We start from the raw sequence: 15,600 nt of genomic DNA, 5'->3' as shown, positions 1-15,600 counted from the left end.
CAACCCATGCTAGCATGGAAAGCAGACGTTAAACGATGATGATGATGAGTGAAGCATATACTTCAACATACTTGCTGCTGTAGTGATGAGAATCATTAAATAGATGAACAATGCGATTTTTACTTGAGTATGAAGGAAAAATTACCAAATTTAAATGAAACATGTCCCCTAGGGTAGCAAATTGGCAGTGTTAAGAATATCAGGTAGAATGCCATGAAGCATTTCTTCTCAGTCTCTACATTCAAATCCCATTGAGGTCAGCTTTGTCTTTTGGGATTGATAAAAGTGTACTCATCCACAGTGGTGGATAGGCATAACTCAACTCTCCTCCCAGATCTTGTGTACCTTAGCCACAGGATCATTTTCTGCTGTTAGACCAATAACTGGAGTCCTTGATAAGTATTGCTACCCTGAGCCAGAGTATATTAACAAATATCACTAAACAAATAAGTATGTAATTTATATATCTATACTCAAAGTCTTATAATCATACATAACAATTAAATTACTTATCTTCTAGATATATAAAATTCTTTGTCTTTCTGTCTGTCTGTTCCCAATGCATTCTCAAATGGTTCAATGAAATCAAATCAGATTTTACATGGTAATAGTATCAGACACCATGGGTGTCAACATGTAATTTTTTTCCCTTTGGATTAAAACAATACAACATTGGTACTGGTTCAGTATTACATGTCAAAGGTGAAAGAATAACATCTATATTGTAATGTGATATAATATTGTTTCACTTTTAATTCTAATTATATCCTAATGTGAACAGCATTATGCATCGGCAACTTTCCATCTTTATTGCTATGACAGCGGAATGGTGTGTGTTGACTGACATAACAAATGGTTGGAGGTGAAACTCTTGACAAAAAACAATGAGGTGGCAGGTCCATGATATATAAAAATGCATACTTTCTGTTCAATTACTAGTTAAAAATTATCTCAGCAGTTGTAAATTTACCGTTAAGTTAGCAGTTCATACATATGATAATTAGGCATTTAGACAATATGGCTCTCCCCAGATACAACAAAACCACATATATATACAAAAAGTATCATTGTTGGTAAATTTAAACATAACTTGTGGTTCCAAAATGTTATTCCATTTGCTGCAACAAACTGCAGTAAGGTTTACAGTTGACCACTACAACATGTATAGTAGCAAAATATTCAGATTAAAAATGTGTGATGTAGATCAGGGGTTTTCAAACTGTGGTCCGCGGACCACAGGGGGTCCGTGGACAGCAAATACTTTTTATGGGCAATTTGATTTTATATGTTTTTTAATCGAAATCTTTTAATTAACAATAAACCTATTTGTTAAATACTGTTAAATAAATAAATGTAAAGATATATGTTATTTTAAGCAAATATTTATGTATAAATTTCATAAGCGTTTATAAGGGGGTCCCTAAGGTAAAGCCTGAAATATAAAGGGGTCCGCAAGTTAAAAAGTTTGAAAACCCCTGATGTAGATAACACAAACTGATAGTCAAAGTTTTATTTCAATTAAAAGAAATAAAAAGTAAATTTTAATGACTCCTCTTATTTTTTCTCATACAAAGCTCTTTTATTCAAATAATGGGTGATAGTTATTGTAGTACACCAGATGTACATTTATTCTGTAACTTACAAGTCAAGATTTCTTCTTTTTTTTTTGTTGACTAATCTGAAAACAAAATGGTAAAAAATTTATTGGTACATTATAGCAACATGTTAATGATACTAATGCAATAAATAATGTATAGAAACATATCCATATGTAGCTTATGGTGTGTAATGACATACAGGTTATGTCTACAGTCATACAGCAGTATTTCTGTTCCCTGTTTCCATAGAGTTTTTATTGTATATTTCAATTATTTCTCCATTCTGTGAATTCTTTTCTGACGGTATAAAGAACTGTCATGGGTAAATACTTTACCACAAACCGCACAATGATATGGTTTCTCCCCTGTATGAGAATGTTTGTGGTTAGATAAACTAGAGCTCATAGAAAATGTTTTATCACAGATATCACATCAGTGTTGCTTCGCTCCAGTGTGAGTCTGTTTATGGCAATATAAACCACTAGCAGAAGAGAAGGATTTACCACAGATTTTGCAGCGATGTGGTTTCTCTCCTGTATGAGTTCCTTTGTGGCAATATAAGCCACTAGCAGCAGAGAATGATTTACCACAGATATTACAGCTATATGGCTTCTCTCCTGTATGTAAACGTTTGTGTGTAGACAAAAAGCTACTCCTAGAAAATGTCCTACCACAGACACCACAAGAGTATGGTTTCTCTCCAGTGTGAATACGTTTGTGGTTAGTTAAACTGCACTTCACAGAAAAAGATTTGTCACATATGTCACAATGGTATGGTTTCTCACCTGTGTGGGTACGCTTATGTGCATATAAACTATTAGCTACAGAAAATGATTTGCCACAGATATCACAGTGGTTCTGATTCTCCATGTGAGTACGTTTGTGGGTATATAAATTACTGCTGACAGAGAATGATTTACCACAGATATCACAGTGATATGGCTTCTCTCCTGTATGAGTACGTTTGTGGTAAGATAAACTTGCACTACTAGTAAATGTTTTATCACAGGTACCACAGCGGAATGGTTTTTCTCCTGTGTGAATACGTATGTGGCGAGTTAAATTTGTACTCTCTGAGAAAGTTTTACTACAAATATTGCACTGGTATGAAGAGCTGTCTCCAGTATGAATATGCAGGTGTCTATTTAGATGGCTTTTTGTAGAGAATGTTTTACCACATATATCACAGCAGTATGGACTCTCCCCAGTGTGTATATGCTTGTGATTAGACAAACTAGAGCACATAGAAAATGTTTTATCACAGAAATCACAGTGGTATGGCCTCTCTCCTGTATGACTACGTTTATGGCTATTTAAATTACTGCTAGTGGAGAATGATTTACCACAGATATCACAAGGATATGGTTTATCTCCTGTGTGAATACGTTTGTGAGAAAATAAACCACTACTTCCAGAAAATGCTTTATCACAGATATCACACTGGTATGGTTTTTCTCCTGTGTGAGTACGTGTATGGCGAGTTAAATGGGTATTGTCCAAGAATGCTTTACCACAAATATTGCACTGGAATGATGGATTCCCCCCTGTATGAATATGTAAGTGTTTATATAGACTGCTATTGCGAGTGAATGATTTACCACAGATATCACAGTGATATGGTCTCTCTCCTGTATGTATAAATTTATGCCGAGACAAATCTTTATTTGCAATAAATCTTTTATCACAGATGTCACACTGGTATGGCCTTTCTCCTGTATGTGTTCGTTTATGGTAAGTTAAATCACTACTTCCAGTAAACTTTTTGCCACAAACATCACAGTGGAATGGCTTATCACCTGTGTGAGTATACTTATGCGTACGTAAACTGCTCTCCCGTGAAAACTTTCTACCACAGATATCACAATGGTATGGCTTCTCTCCTGTATGAATAAGTTGGTGCCGATATAAAGAACTGTTTCTTGTAAAATTCTTGCCACATTCTTTACATTGATAAAACTTTGATCCAGAGTGAGGAAATTTATTTGGCTTTAAATTACTTTTTGTCGTAAAAATTTCACTGCAGTAGGGTTTATTCTGTACCTCCTCCTGTTTCTCTTGAGAGAAATCAATATTTTCTAGCTGTGTTTCTCCAAGAAATTGATTCTCATATGATATTTCTTCCATGATATTCTCTTTTGCTTCTCCGGTCTTTCAACACTTTTCCCACAAAGATATGCTAAACTTGCTCCACTCATCAATTTAATTTTAGATATGAAAGAGTTAGCATACAATGTACCTGAAGCTATTTACTGAATTTTTCAAGTTTGCAAAATCATCTAGTTGACATTGGAATATGGCATCAATTTTTTCTTTGTTTTCTTTCTTTCTTTACTATAAATTGCAATTCAGGAGAAATATTTTACATTTTAATCAAAGAAAAGCAAACACAGTCACATGTTTCCCTCATTACTTGTCTGTAGTTTCGAAATCTGACAAATTTCCTGTTGTATCATAAGAAATTTCATCTGAAATGACTTGTGAAATTCTGAAATGGAAGATGGTATACTATAAATGTCAACATAAAATTATCAGAAAAAAGAGACAATGAAATTTAGAAATAGAATGAGAGAGAATATTCATTAAGAAAAGACAAGACATTAAGGTAAATTGCTTGGAGGCCCTCATAGATATAGGGTCCACTTATGATCTATATATGCTGTGACTTGTTGCCAATAAATAAAAACAATAGGTCTCGGTGCATTGGTTTGCCTGGAGCCCTTATAATGCTACTAAGAGAGAAAACACTTTAATTTCACTTCTTGTCATAGAGCGGAGGGGAGGGGTGTTTATTTAATTTATTTTTTTGAAAAATTGAAATTTTACAGAATCTTTTTTCAGAATCATAATCTCCATATTTTTCTACGTATTTTGCCAAAAAAATTTTTTAAAGTGAAAATTTAAGAAATTTGATGGGAAGGGGGATTTAAATTTTGAAATGCAGATTCGGAATCTCCGCACTCGATATAGTGGGTTCCTGAAAAAAAAAAGAACCGCCGCCCCCCCAATATCCCATTTACCTGCGCCAATATTACCACAGGACTGATAATATATTAGTTGAAGCCACAGCAGAAGAGAACAACACGTTTATAATTCAGGGATTTATAAATCAGGGAAATATATTACAAAGCGAAGATACTTATTCTTTCTGTTGATAAGTTCACTTTCATATATACTTTATATATTAGACTAAATCAGATTATGTTAGTAAACTTTTTCCTCTGTGTGTGTGTTTAGACTGGCTCTGCGAAATGCAACATCAAAAGAAACAGGCATTGGTAAAACTTAAGAAAGATTAGTTAACGTTGGTGGATATTAATAATACAAAAGTGTTGTCCGAAGATGAAATATGTTTGATTTCCACATAGTCAGATATGAAGTCTACGAGAAATAAAGTGCTAATTCCCAAATACTTACTTTTGAATATCTTCTCGATCACAAAATCTCGATGAAAACATCGATGTTTGCTGTACTGAAGAATAACTACGAACCTCTTGCTAAATGTACAATGTAACAGAACCTAAAGATGGTTTCGCCAGCTGCGAGGGGAAGTAACTCTTTTCCCCGCTATTTACTTCCCTTATTTGGTTCCTTCTGTTTCTGCAGCAGACAAAAAAAAAAAAAAGAATAGTTCTTTTTAAGCGTCCTGTCTTTGTTTGAAATGCCGTTCATATTATGACAAAAATATTTAACGTAAAATATCTGTCATTATTTAAAGATAGCTTCCAGTTCTTTATATTCCGAGTTCAAATACCGCCGAGTTTTACCCTTTCAGGGTCGATGGAATAAGTACCAGTTGAGCACTGGGTCGATGTAATCGTATAACTCCCTCACCCAAAATTTCAAGCCTTGTGTCTATAACAGAAAGGATTATCAAGAGGTACCTTCCAGCTCTTTACATTGTGAATTCAAACACTGCGAAGGTCAACTTAGCCTTTCATCCTTTCAGCGTCGACAAAATGAAGTATCAGTTAATTTAGACGATCGATTGACTAACCCTTCTCCCCTCAAAATTGCTGGCCTTGTGCCTAAATCAGAAATTATTAAAGATGGCGAACTAGCAGAATCGTTAGAGCATCGGTAAAATATATTACATCATCTATTCAGCATTTTTTTTTCTGCCTTTCATCCTTTTGGGTCTATAAAATAAGTACTATTTGTGTACTGGAATCGATGTGTAAAAGTTTGATAGTTGTCATAGAGACTTTAGTCTCTCTCTATCACCTTTCAATAGCATTATATATGAAGAGACATTAGAACAATTTTACAACATAATGAAAATAAGATTTATTTTTTCTTGATGCTTGGTTTCACAATTCCTGTCATTCAGCTTAGCAGCCGCTGATTAGGTTGTACTTTGGTAATGGAAGGTTAAGGGCTTCCTTGACGCCTGTCAGAGAAACAAGTAGCTATCACCATCGAAGGCATCGTGGTGAAGAGTGCTTTGTTGAGGAGCGATGAGTTGTCACGTAGAAGGTCTGTCCTCAACTCACTGAGAAAATGAAACTCACTGTTTAAGTACCAGTTTTACTACGCATGCGCACTCGAGGGGCTTCCGTTGGTGAAGTCCCCTGCGCATGCGCAGAATAGTACTTCCTCAATGGTGGCTATAATTTCGTGCCACTACAGATGGCAGCAACTAACCACCTCACTTCAAATGTGCTTGCTTTGTGCCTAAATAAGAAATCTTAAGGGCAGTAGCTTAGCAGAAATTTTTGAGCACCATGCAATGTGATTTTTATTCTGGCTCTTATATTTTGAGTTCATATCCTACTAAGGTCAACTTTCCTTTTCATCCTTTCAGGGTCAATAAGATACCAATCAAGGACTGGATTCGATGGTATCAACTAATCCCTTCCCCGAAAATTGCTAGCCTTCTGCCTAAGTTAGAAACCAATATTAGTTCCAAATTTTGGCCCAAGGTCAGCAATTTTGGGGTAGAAGTAAGTTGATTACATTGACTCCAGTGTTCAACTGGTACTTATTTTATTGACCATGAAAGGATGAAAGGAAGAGTAGACCTCAGCAGAAATTGAACTCGGAATGTTTGAGTTGTTGGCACTCCATCGCTTACAACGTCGAGGGTTCCAGTTGATCCGATCAACGGAACAGCCTGCTTGTGAAATTAACGTGCAAGTGGCTGAGCACTCCACAGACACGTGTAACAAGGCTGACCCTTTGAATTACAGGCACAACAGAAATAGGAAGTAAGAGTGAGAGAAAGTGCAAAGGCTAAGACCCCATTTTCAAGACCAGAAAATGCTTCAAACCCTAACAATTATTGATACTTTACAAGGTTCATATGAGAACCACAATGGAATGTTACTCTCACATTTGGGATGGTGTTGCTTCTGTTCAGATATTCTAGATCACATCCAGAAAAAGATCACCCAACTGACTGACAAGTCATTCAGAACTTGCAAACCTATGGTCCACAGGTGTATTGTCTCTTCTCTCCATCCTTTCAACCATTTCTACAATGGCTATTGCTATTTGAAGCTGGCTAGGCTCATGCTACCTCCTCTAAGATACTCCAGTCCCACTGGCCTCTCCCCTTTCCATCATTCTGGTTGTGTCCAACCCACCAGGCTTGACATTAATCATAACATCCAGTCATTCTTTCTCAGAGTGTTGATTTACTAGAGTTCCTTGCATGTTTTTCTTGTAGGTGTCAATTTATAAATATCCAAGAGGACCACAGCAACAGCTTCACCAGTCCAGAAGAGCTTGTGAAAGCCATAGGTAGTGCCTCTTCCACCAGACCCAGTAAGTAAAAACTTTATAGACTTCCCAGAAATAGCGCCTCTTCCTTTTTAATATTTTCTAAGTGTAAGATGGCTAGCTAGCAGAATTGTTAGCACACCGGGCAAAACACTTAATGGCATTCCATCCAAATTCATGTTCTAAGTTCATATTTCGCTGAGATCAACTTTGCCTATCATCCTTTCAGGGTCAATAAAATAAGTACCAGTTTGGTGTTAGGAAGGGCATCCAGCTGTAGAAACTCTGCCAAATCAGATTGGAGCCTGGTGCAGCCATCTGGTTCGCCAGTCCTCAGTCAAATCGTCCAACCCATGCTAGCATAGAAAGCAGACGTTAAACGATGATGATGATAATGATTAAAACATCCACAATGACATAATTGTAGCCTTTAAAACAAAAGTTTAACAGGTTGCTACTACAACATCAATAAACTCTTTAGATCTAAAAAGTGTAATTTAAGTAACACAAACCGTTATTTTATAGTTTTATTTCAATTAAAAGGAATAGAAAGTTAGATTTGAGTGATTCCTTTAATTTTTCTCATATAATGCCATTTTATCCAGCTTTAGGGTTTTAGTTACTGTAGTCCATTAGAGGAACAAAAATGTTTTTAATGTTAATAAATATCAGTAGAAAAATGGTAAAAACTTAACAAAATTATAGTGACAGTTTAATGATACTGGTGCAATAAATAATATTTAGAAATACAAAAATCTCTATACACATATAGTGTAGAATGACTAACATGTTATATGTAACATTAGTTTTGTCAACAGTTGTAAGTATTTCTATTCACTCTTTCCATGTATTATTGTATAGTTCAATTATTATTTCTCCTTTCTGTGAATCCTTTTGTGATGATACAAAGAACTGTTGTAAGTAAATGTTTTATCACAATCACCACAGTGATATGGTTTCTCTCCTGTGTGAGTAAGTTTGTGGTTAGATAAACTACAGCTCATAGAAAATGTTTTACCACAAATTTCACAATAGTGTAGTTTCTCTCCTGTGTGAGTTCGTTTGTGGAAATATAAACCACTAGCAGCAGAGAATGATTTACCACAGATACTACATCGATGAGGCTTCTCTCCTGTGTGAAAACGTTTGTGAGTAGACAATGAGCTACTTCTAGAAAATCGTTTATTACAGATACCACAACCATATGGTTTCTCTCCTGTGTGAGTACGATTATGTTTAGATAAACTACACTTCATAGAAAATGCTTTACCACATATATCACAGTGATACAGTTTCTCTCCTGTGTGAGTACATTTATGTGAATATAAACTATTAACTGATGACTTACTACAAGTATTACAATCATTTGGATCCTCCTCCATGTGAGTACGTTTGTGGGTATATAAATTACTGCTGACAGAGAATGATTTACCACAGATATCACAGTGATATGGCTTCTCTCCTGTATGAGTACGTTTGTGGTAAGATAAACTTGCACTACTAGTAAATGTTTTATCACAGGTACCACAGCGGAATGGTTTTTCTCCTGTGTGAATACGTATGTGGCGAGTTAAATTTGTACTCTCTGAGAAAGTTTTACTACAAATATTGCACTGGTATGAAGAGCTGTCTCCAGTATGAATATGCAGGTGTCTATTTAGATGGCTTTTTGTAGAGAATGTTTTACCACATATATCACAGCAGTATGGACTCTCCCCAGTGTGTATATGCTTGTGATTAGACAAACTAGAGCACATAGAAAATGTTTTATCACAGAAATCACAGTGGTATGGCCTCTCTCCTGTATGACTACGTTTATGGCTATTTAAATTACTGCTAGTGGAGAATGATTTACCACAGATATCACAAGGATATGGTTTATCTCCTGTGTGAATACGTTTGTGAGAAAATAAACCACTACGTAAGGAAAATGTTTTATTACAGATATCACATTGGTATGGTTTTTCTCCGGTGTGTATACGTATATGGCGGGTTAAGTTAGCATTGTCTGAGAATGTTTTACCACAAATATTGCACTGGCATGAGGTATTCTCCCCTGTATGTATACGTATGTGTCGATATAAATTGCTATCTCTAGAAAATGATTTACCACAGATATCACAGTGATATGGCCTCTCTCCTGTGTGGATACGTTTGTGCCGAGATAAATCCCTATTCCCCATAAATCTTTTATCACAAATATCACACTGGTATGGCCTTTCTCCTGTGTGTGTACGTTTGTGACAAGTTAAATCACTACTTCCAGTAAACTTTTTGCCACAAACATCACATTGGAATGGTTTATCACCTGTGTGAGTATACTTATGCGTACGTAAACTGCTCTCCCGTGAAAACTTTCTACCACAGATATCACAATGGTATGGCTTCTCTCCTGTATGAATAAGTTGGTGCCGATATAAAGAACTGTTTCTTGTAAAATTCTTGTCACATTCTTTACATTGATAAAACTTTGATCCAGAGTGAAGTAATTTATTTGGCTTTAAATTATTTTTTGTCGTAAAAATGTCACTGCAGTAGGGTTTATTCTCTGCCTCCTCCTGTTTCTCTTGAGAGAAATCAATATTTTCTAGCTGTTTTTCTCCAAGAAATTGATTCTCATATGATACTTTTTCCATGATATTCTCTTTTGCTTCTCTGGTCTTCGAACACCTTTTTTTTCACAGAAATATATTAAACTAATTCCACTTCTCCAGTTAATTTTGGACATGAAAAAGCTAGTATACAATTCACCAGAAGCTGTTTATCAACTCTTCAATTTTAACATGGATGCAAAATCATCTAGTTGACACTGGAATGTGGCATCAATTTTTTTCAATTTGTTTTTAAACCAATTCAGAAGAAATATTTCACATTTTAATCATAGAATAGCAAACGCAGTCATGTATTTCACTCATTATTTGTGGTTTCAAAATATGACAAATTTCTTGCTTTATCTTGGATAAGAAACTTTCATCTCAAAGACTTGTGAAACTCTGAAATGGAAGATGGTATACTATAAATATCAAGATACAATGAAAATTGAAAACAGTGAGAGAGACAGAGAGAGAGTGAGAATATCCATAGACATAAAAAGACAGTCAATATGTAACCCCAAACAATACAACATCTGAGTCTTTCTCAAACCACACTACTCTATCTGAGCAACAACTGCTGAATACTTGAGCCATTACACAACTATCTACATCATCATCATTACCTCCACCTTAATGAAGGCAAAGGTATTGTTTTTAGTCATATTTGTTTGTTTGTTTGTCTGTGGACAAGATAACTCAAGAACTGCTGGATGGATTCATATTAAATTTTCAAGAATGTTTGGCCTCACGACTGGCACAGACTGATTAGATTTTGGGATCAATCCAGTACTGGACAAAGATTCTGAATTATTTTTCCTGTTTTTTTACTCAATTTTTGAGAGCGGTCGGGTTCATTTTTAGTATTCTTGTTTATGAGAGCAGTTGATTTTATCTCAGAAATTCTCATTTTAAAAATCATCTCTGGCTAATCGTTGAGAGGACGTTGGTGTTGTCTTGGGAGAAGTTTGTGCTCTCTGAGTACTCTTATTATTATTACTATTATTATTATCAAAGTGATAAGCTGGTAGAGTCGTTAGCATGTTAGACAAAATACTTAGCAGCATTTCATTTGGCTCTTTACATTCAAATTGAGCAGAGATTGGTTTTACCTTTCATCCTTTTCAGGTTGATAAAATAGGTACCAGTCAAGCATTGAGATTGATGTAATTAACTTGCCCTTCTTTTCAAAATTACTGGTCTTGTACCAAAACTACAATTACAGTTGAGCATTAGAATCAATGTAACCCACAAGTCCATAACCCACTGAATTTTAGGCCTTGTGCTTATAGTAGAAATTACTATGATTATAAACCATAAAGCGCCTTACCGAATCATATAGATTCATAGGCTCGGTTTCCCTGGTTCTGTAGCGTATATATTCCACACCTAGACCAGACGCCAGCTGAGTGGACTTGGGGCAACGTGAAATGAAGTGTTTTGCTCATCGCCTGGTCCAGAATGTGGGAAACTGGTTCTATGAGTCTATATGACTCGGGGAAGGATTATTATCACCGATCAGTCTCAATTGTTGATCCTCCTTTGTATTAAAGTAAGTCATCTCTCTTGATAACGTTGACTGATACATTTTGATATTTATCGAAAGCTATTTGAAGGGGGAGGGGGATAAAAGAAAAAGACAATCCCGAAATATAACGATATTGTCTTTTTAGTATATATATAATAAAAATCGGTACTACTAAAGCAGAGTGGTCCCGAACGCGCACCCGCGCTAGCTAGTCCTGAGTGGTCGATCCTACAAAAAGTACGCGTGTGTAAATGAATACATGTGGTTAGGGTTAGGGATAGGGTTAGGGTTAGGATCGACCACTCACGACTAGCTAGCGCGGACGCGCGACCGGGACCACTCTGCTTTAGTAGTACCATAAAAATCTTCAAAACGTTACTTTGTTATGAAGCTGAGATATTTTTTTTTTTTACTGCAATATTTTTGTATCGGCGACAATTTCGAAATATTCCACCGTTAACCATTCTTGATGTTAAGTATATATTGAAACAATATGTGTTCAATTAGGGAAACAGAAATTATTACAGATATAAATATTACTAATGGACTCGGGTAGCACATAGCAACAGATCTTAGTCCGAGACAATACAACATATCACGCCTGATCCATCCGTACAACAGCTTTATTTTCGTATCAACGAACTAACTTAGCGAAATACAATATCAAAAGAAATAGGCATTGGTAAATCTTAAGAAAAGAAAACGAGTTAACGCTGATGTATGTTAATAATACTTACAAAATCAATGTTGTTCGAATATTTGGTATATATGATTGTCCTCTTACAGTCAGACATGAAGTCTGCGAGAACAAACTCTGCTAATTCTCAACTTCTTATTTTTGAATTTTTTTTCTCTACAACCAAATCTCAATAAAAGCAACATCAATGTTTCGTTGTGCTGTCAATTACAAAGACCGCTTGTTGACAAAGAACTGACTGTACTAAAGATGGTAGCGAAAAAGTATTTCGCCAATTATCAAGAAAAGTAACTCTCTTTTACGCTATTTACTTCCCTTACTAGTTTCTTCCTAAGTTGCAGAAGAAAATTCCTGAACGTTCCTTTTGTAGCAACCTGTCTTTGTGCGACATGGCAATCGTCTTGTTGTTGGCACTCCGTCGCTTACGACGACGAGGGTTCCAGTTGAACAGCCTGCTCGTGAAATTAACGTGCAAGTGTAGTTCTCGGGGATATTCAGCGTGACAAGGTTGACCCTTTGAATTACAGACAACAGAAATAGGAAACAAGAGTGAAAGAAAGTTGTGGTGAAAGAGTACAGCAGGGTTCGCCACCATCCCCTGCCGGAGCCTCGTGGAGCTTTAGGTGTTTTCGCTCAGTGAGACTGAGAAAGAGTAACGAAGGAATGTGAGCAAAAGAAAACTGATATCCAGACTTCTACATAATATTTGTTGTTAAATATTTTCACACAGTGGCACATTATTTTGCCATAAATGTGTTCACATAGGGAAGAGACCATATCACTGTGGAATATCTTAGTAATTGCTTATGTGAATTCTGTTTTTTTTTTTTACTAATGAATATGCATTTCTCTCAAAGATTTTGTGGATCTTTGAAAATGTACAACTGATTAACCTAAATCTTAAGTTTAACATTGAAATAGCATAGTGCTAGCTACAAATTGGAATAATCTAATCCGACATGGTCATAGCTGGAACACATTTGAGGATTAGGATTGATCTAAAAACCAATCACATTAATTTTTCTCATCATGATAGGCACTCCATTTATAATCAAAGATATTTGTCTATATGAAAGGTTGTGAATCATATCAGAAATAAATTGATCTTGTCCTCAACTGCTCTGGTTCAACTCTAAGTAATGATGTCTGGTCTCATATTGTTACATTTAACCACATTCTTGTACATCAGTCAGTGTCTTCCTTAATTTTTTTATATCTCTACACAACTGTGAATAGTGTTGTTTTGGCAACCAGGATTCCTTCATTCTCTGGATTTGTCCAATCTAGTGGAGGTTCCATTGCACAAACAACTTTTTCATGTTCAAGAGTTAACTTTCTCGAAGTTAAGGATTTTCTTGACCCTGTCTTTGCATGTGAAGTTCATTATCTGTCTTATCTCATTATGAATGCATGCATTTTTTGTTTTACCAGTTTACAGCATACTGTCTACGCCTTGTAACCATATAATAGGATGAATAATACTGTTACTCAATGTGCAAGCTGAACAAAGAACATTGATCGAAGTTGTAAAGAAATATTTATTTACCGTTAATATAATGCCATGCCTCAACAGGGAGGTGTGACATAATTGAAAGAGCATGCAAGGTTAAGAAAGTTAATTTCAACCTGAACAGGCAGGTGTGATATAATTGAAAGAGCATGTGAGGTTAAGAAAGTTAATTTTGGCCTGTATGTGTGTATACATTCTCATAATAGTAGTCTATAGATAATGATGTGAGAGAAGAAATTGAGCTAGAGAAAGTTAGTCGAGGGAAGTTGTGCCTCATATTTATCTGATTGTAACCTTTCTCCCTCTGGCTGTTTTTCTTTAGTGGCTGCCTGCTTGTGGCCATGACTCTAGCTGGTCTCTGTTCACTAATTGATTTTTCCTTACCAAATTCTAGTATTTACAACTATGCAAAACTAGCCAGGAGGATAGACATATTGTTGAGAACAATAGAATTCCTTGGTGGTACCTGTTACCCCAATTCTAACTTTTGGTGGCCTGGAAGGGTCAAGTGGCAGATACATTATTTTGCTTAGCTAAGGCATCTGGTAAATGTAACTGCTGTCACTCACAGAAAAAAACTATTGTTTTACTGTAAGTGAAATTTAACCCCCACCATGCCTACATGAAGCCACTACACTCACTTTTGTGATGTGAGTGCCAGTAAAAGAAAAGATCTTAATCAATGATAATTACAGCAATGATTTTAGTCAATAATAACAAATATGATTACAATAACGGTTAGAATTGAATAAATATATCGAACATTAAATGCTGAAAAAGCAATAACTGCAAATTTGCTTATAAACCCCCCCCCCCCCAAATAAAAAAACGGGTGTCAACATTACTTGTGCAAGAAAAATAGGGGTGGATTTGCAAAGTTATTCGTAAGTAAAAAAAAGTATATAAGCGAAATGACAACATAAGGGGCCCAATGTAGTCATCTCTTAAGCAAAATAGAGAGGGAGAGAATAACAAAACAGTGGGCTTCCCTCAAGCCAAAAAATTTCAGGGATGGGAATGTATTAGTCTATTATTGATTTATTTATATCTCCCGGGTGGGAGATGGGCTGAATCCTGGAAGTACTGCTATACCAGGCCAACCCGTGGCAAAGGCGGAGCAAGCCCCTAACTCTTCGCCTCGTTCTAAAAATCAGTTTAATATCGATGGTCCCAAATAGGGACCGTATCAGATATTAAGCTGATAAGAACAGATACTACACTTTGATCTTAGCCAAAAGGCCGAGAAGCGATAAGTTGTACCATAGCTCAGAAATACTTATACCTATATCTTTCTACTACAGCCACTGATATATGTATTATATATAAAACTTATATTTAATTATTTTGTTAAGTTTATGTTCATTTACTCATTTCATTTTCTACCTTATACCATTTGTAATATTTTTATATAGGTTTTACTTGGGTTTTCTTAAATATTATATGTTTAATAACAATAAATTCTTTTCTGTCATTGTATAAATTCAGTAACTAAAAGTAGACATGTGACGTCATCATAATAGAGGGCAGCACTGTTGATAATTTTTGTTTACAAATATTTTATCTGACGTAGATTTTAAAGCAACGAACAAGCTGATCTGTTATCAATGCGTTCCACCCATGACCAGCCCATCTTATATTCAAACAGTTTATCCTAGACCGATAACCGATGTATAATTGAAACGATCAATGTCTTCCTCGTTACCGTTGAATGTTTTGTTTTGATTGTTATTTCCAGCAACTCGAGCGTCCTCATAGTGGTTAGCTCGTTATTTGCTAACGAGAAAAGTTTACTTGAAACGAAGAGACACCAAGTTCAATCCCAAAACGAGTACAAAATATTTACAATAGCGTCAGGTCAACCTTGTGTGTGATATCGAGTTGTTATTTTAACATTTCAGTTCTCATTGAGAAGACGTCCCACCCATGACTATCACAATTCTTCTTTATACCTATCTAGA

The 15,600-nt window shown here is 35.6% G+C and overlaps 2 protein-coding genes and 1 non-coding gene across 3 annotated transcripts; all 3 read right to left on the bottom strand.

Moving 5' to 3' along the window:
- Positions 1 to 1,557: 1,557 nt before the first annotated feature.
- Positions 1,558 to 6,105, bottom strand: LOC106881358 (uncharacterized). Its single transcript, XM_014931716.3, has 2 exons — positions 5,013 to 6,105; positions 1,558 to 4,083 (listed from the first exon to the last, which is right to left on the bottom strand). Exon 2 carries the CDS (start codon positions 3,720 to 3,722, stop codon positions 2,031 to 2,033), a length of 1,692 nt encoding a protein of 563 aa, XP_014787202.1. The 5' UTR covers positions 3,723 to 4,083; positions 5,013 to 6,105; the 3' UTR covers positions 1,558 to 2,030.
- A 1,724-nt stretch (positions 6,106 to 7,829) lies between these two features.
- Positions 7,830 to 12,924, bottom strand: LOC149134590 (uncharacterized). Its single transcript, XM_089354901.1, has 2 exons — positions 12,173 to 12,924; positions 7,830 to 10,309 (listed from the first exon to the last, which is right to left on the bottom strand). The coding sequence occupies exon 2, from the start codon at positions 9,950 to 9,952 to the stop codon at positions 8,186 to 8,188; it is 1,767 nt and encodes a 588-aa protein (XP_089211027.1). The 5' UTR covers positions 9,953 to 10,309; positions 12,173 to 12,924; the 3' UTR covers positions 7,830 to 8,185.
- A 1,775-nt stretch (positions 12,925 to 14,699) lies between these two features.
- On the bottom strand, positions 14,700 to 14,893 carry LOC128248445 (U2 spliceosomal RNA). Its single transcript, XR_008264674.1, has one exon. It is a non-coding gene; the product is annotated as a U2 spliceosomal RNA (small nuclear RNA).
- Positions 14,894 to 15,600: the final 707 nt, after the last annotated feature.

The sequence above is a fragment of the Octopus bimaculoides genome, chromosome 7 (assembly GCF_046866305.1).
Source record: "Octopus bimaculoides isolate indiv1 chromosome 7, ASM4686630v1, whole genome shotgun sequence".
Classification (NCBI taxonomy): domain Eukaryota; kingdom Metazoa; phylum Mollusca; class Cephalopoda; order Octopoda; family Octopodidae; genus Octopus; species Octopus bimaculoides.
Note: the sequence above shows the minus strand (reverse complement) of the source record. Positions and strands in the feature narration are given on the sequence as shown.

Bases quoted from the DNA above. Each gene is read 5' to 3' on its own strand.
- LOC149134590 (XM_089354901.1), bottom strand. From the start codon at position 9,952: ATGGAAAAAGTATCATATGAGAATCAATTTCTTGGAGAAAAACAGCTA.
- LOC106881358 (XM_014931716.3), bottom strand. From the start codon at position 3,722: ATGGAAGAAATATCATATGAGAATCAATTTCTTGGAGAAACACAGCTA.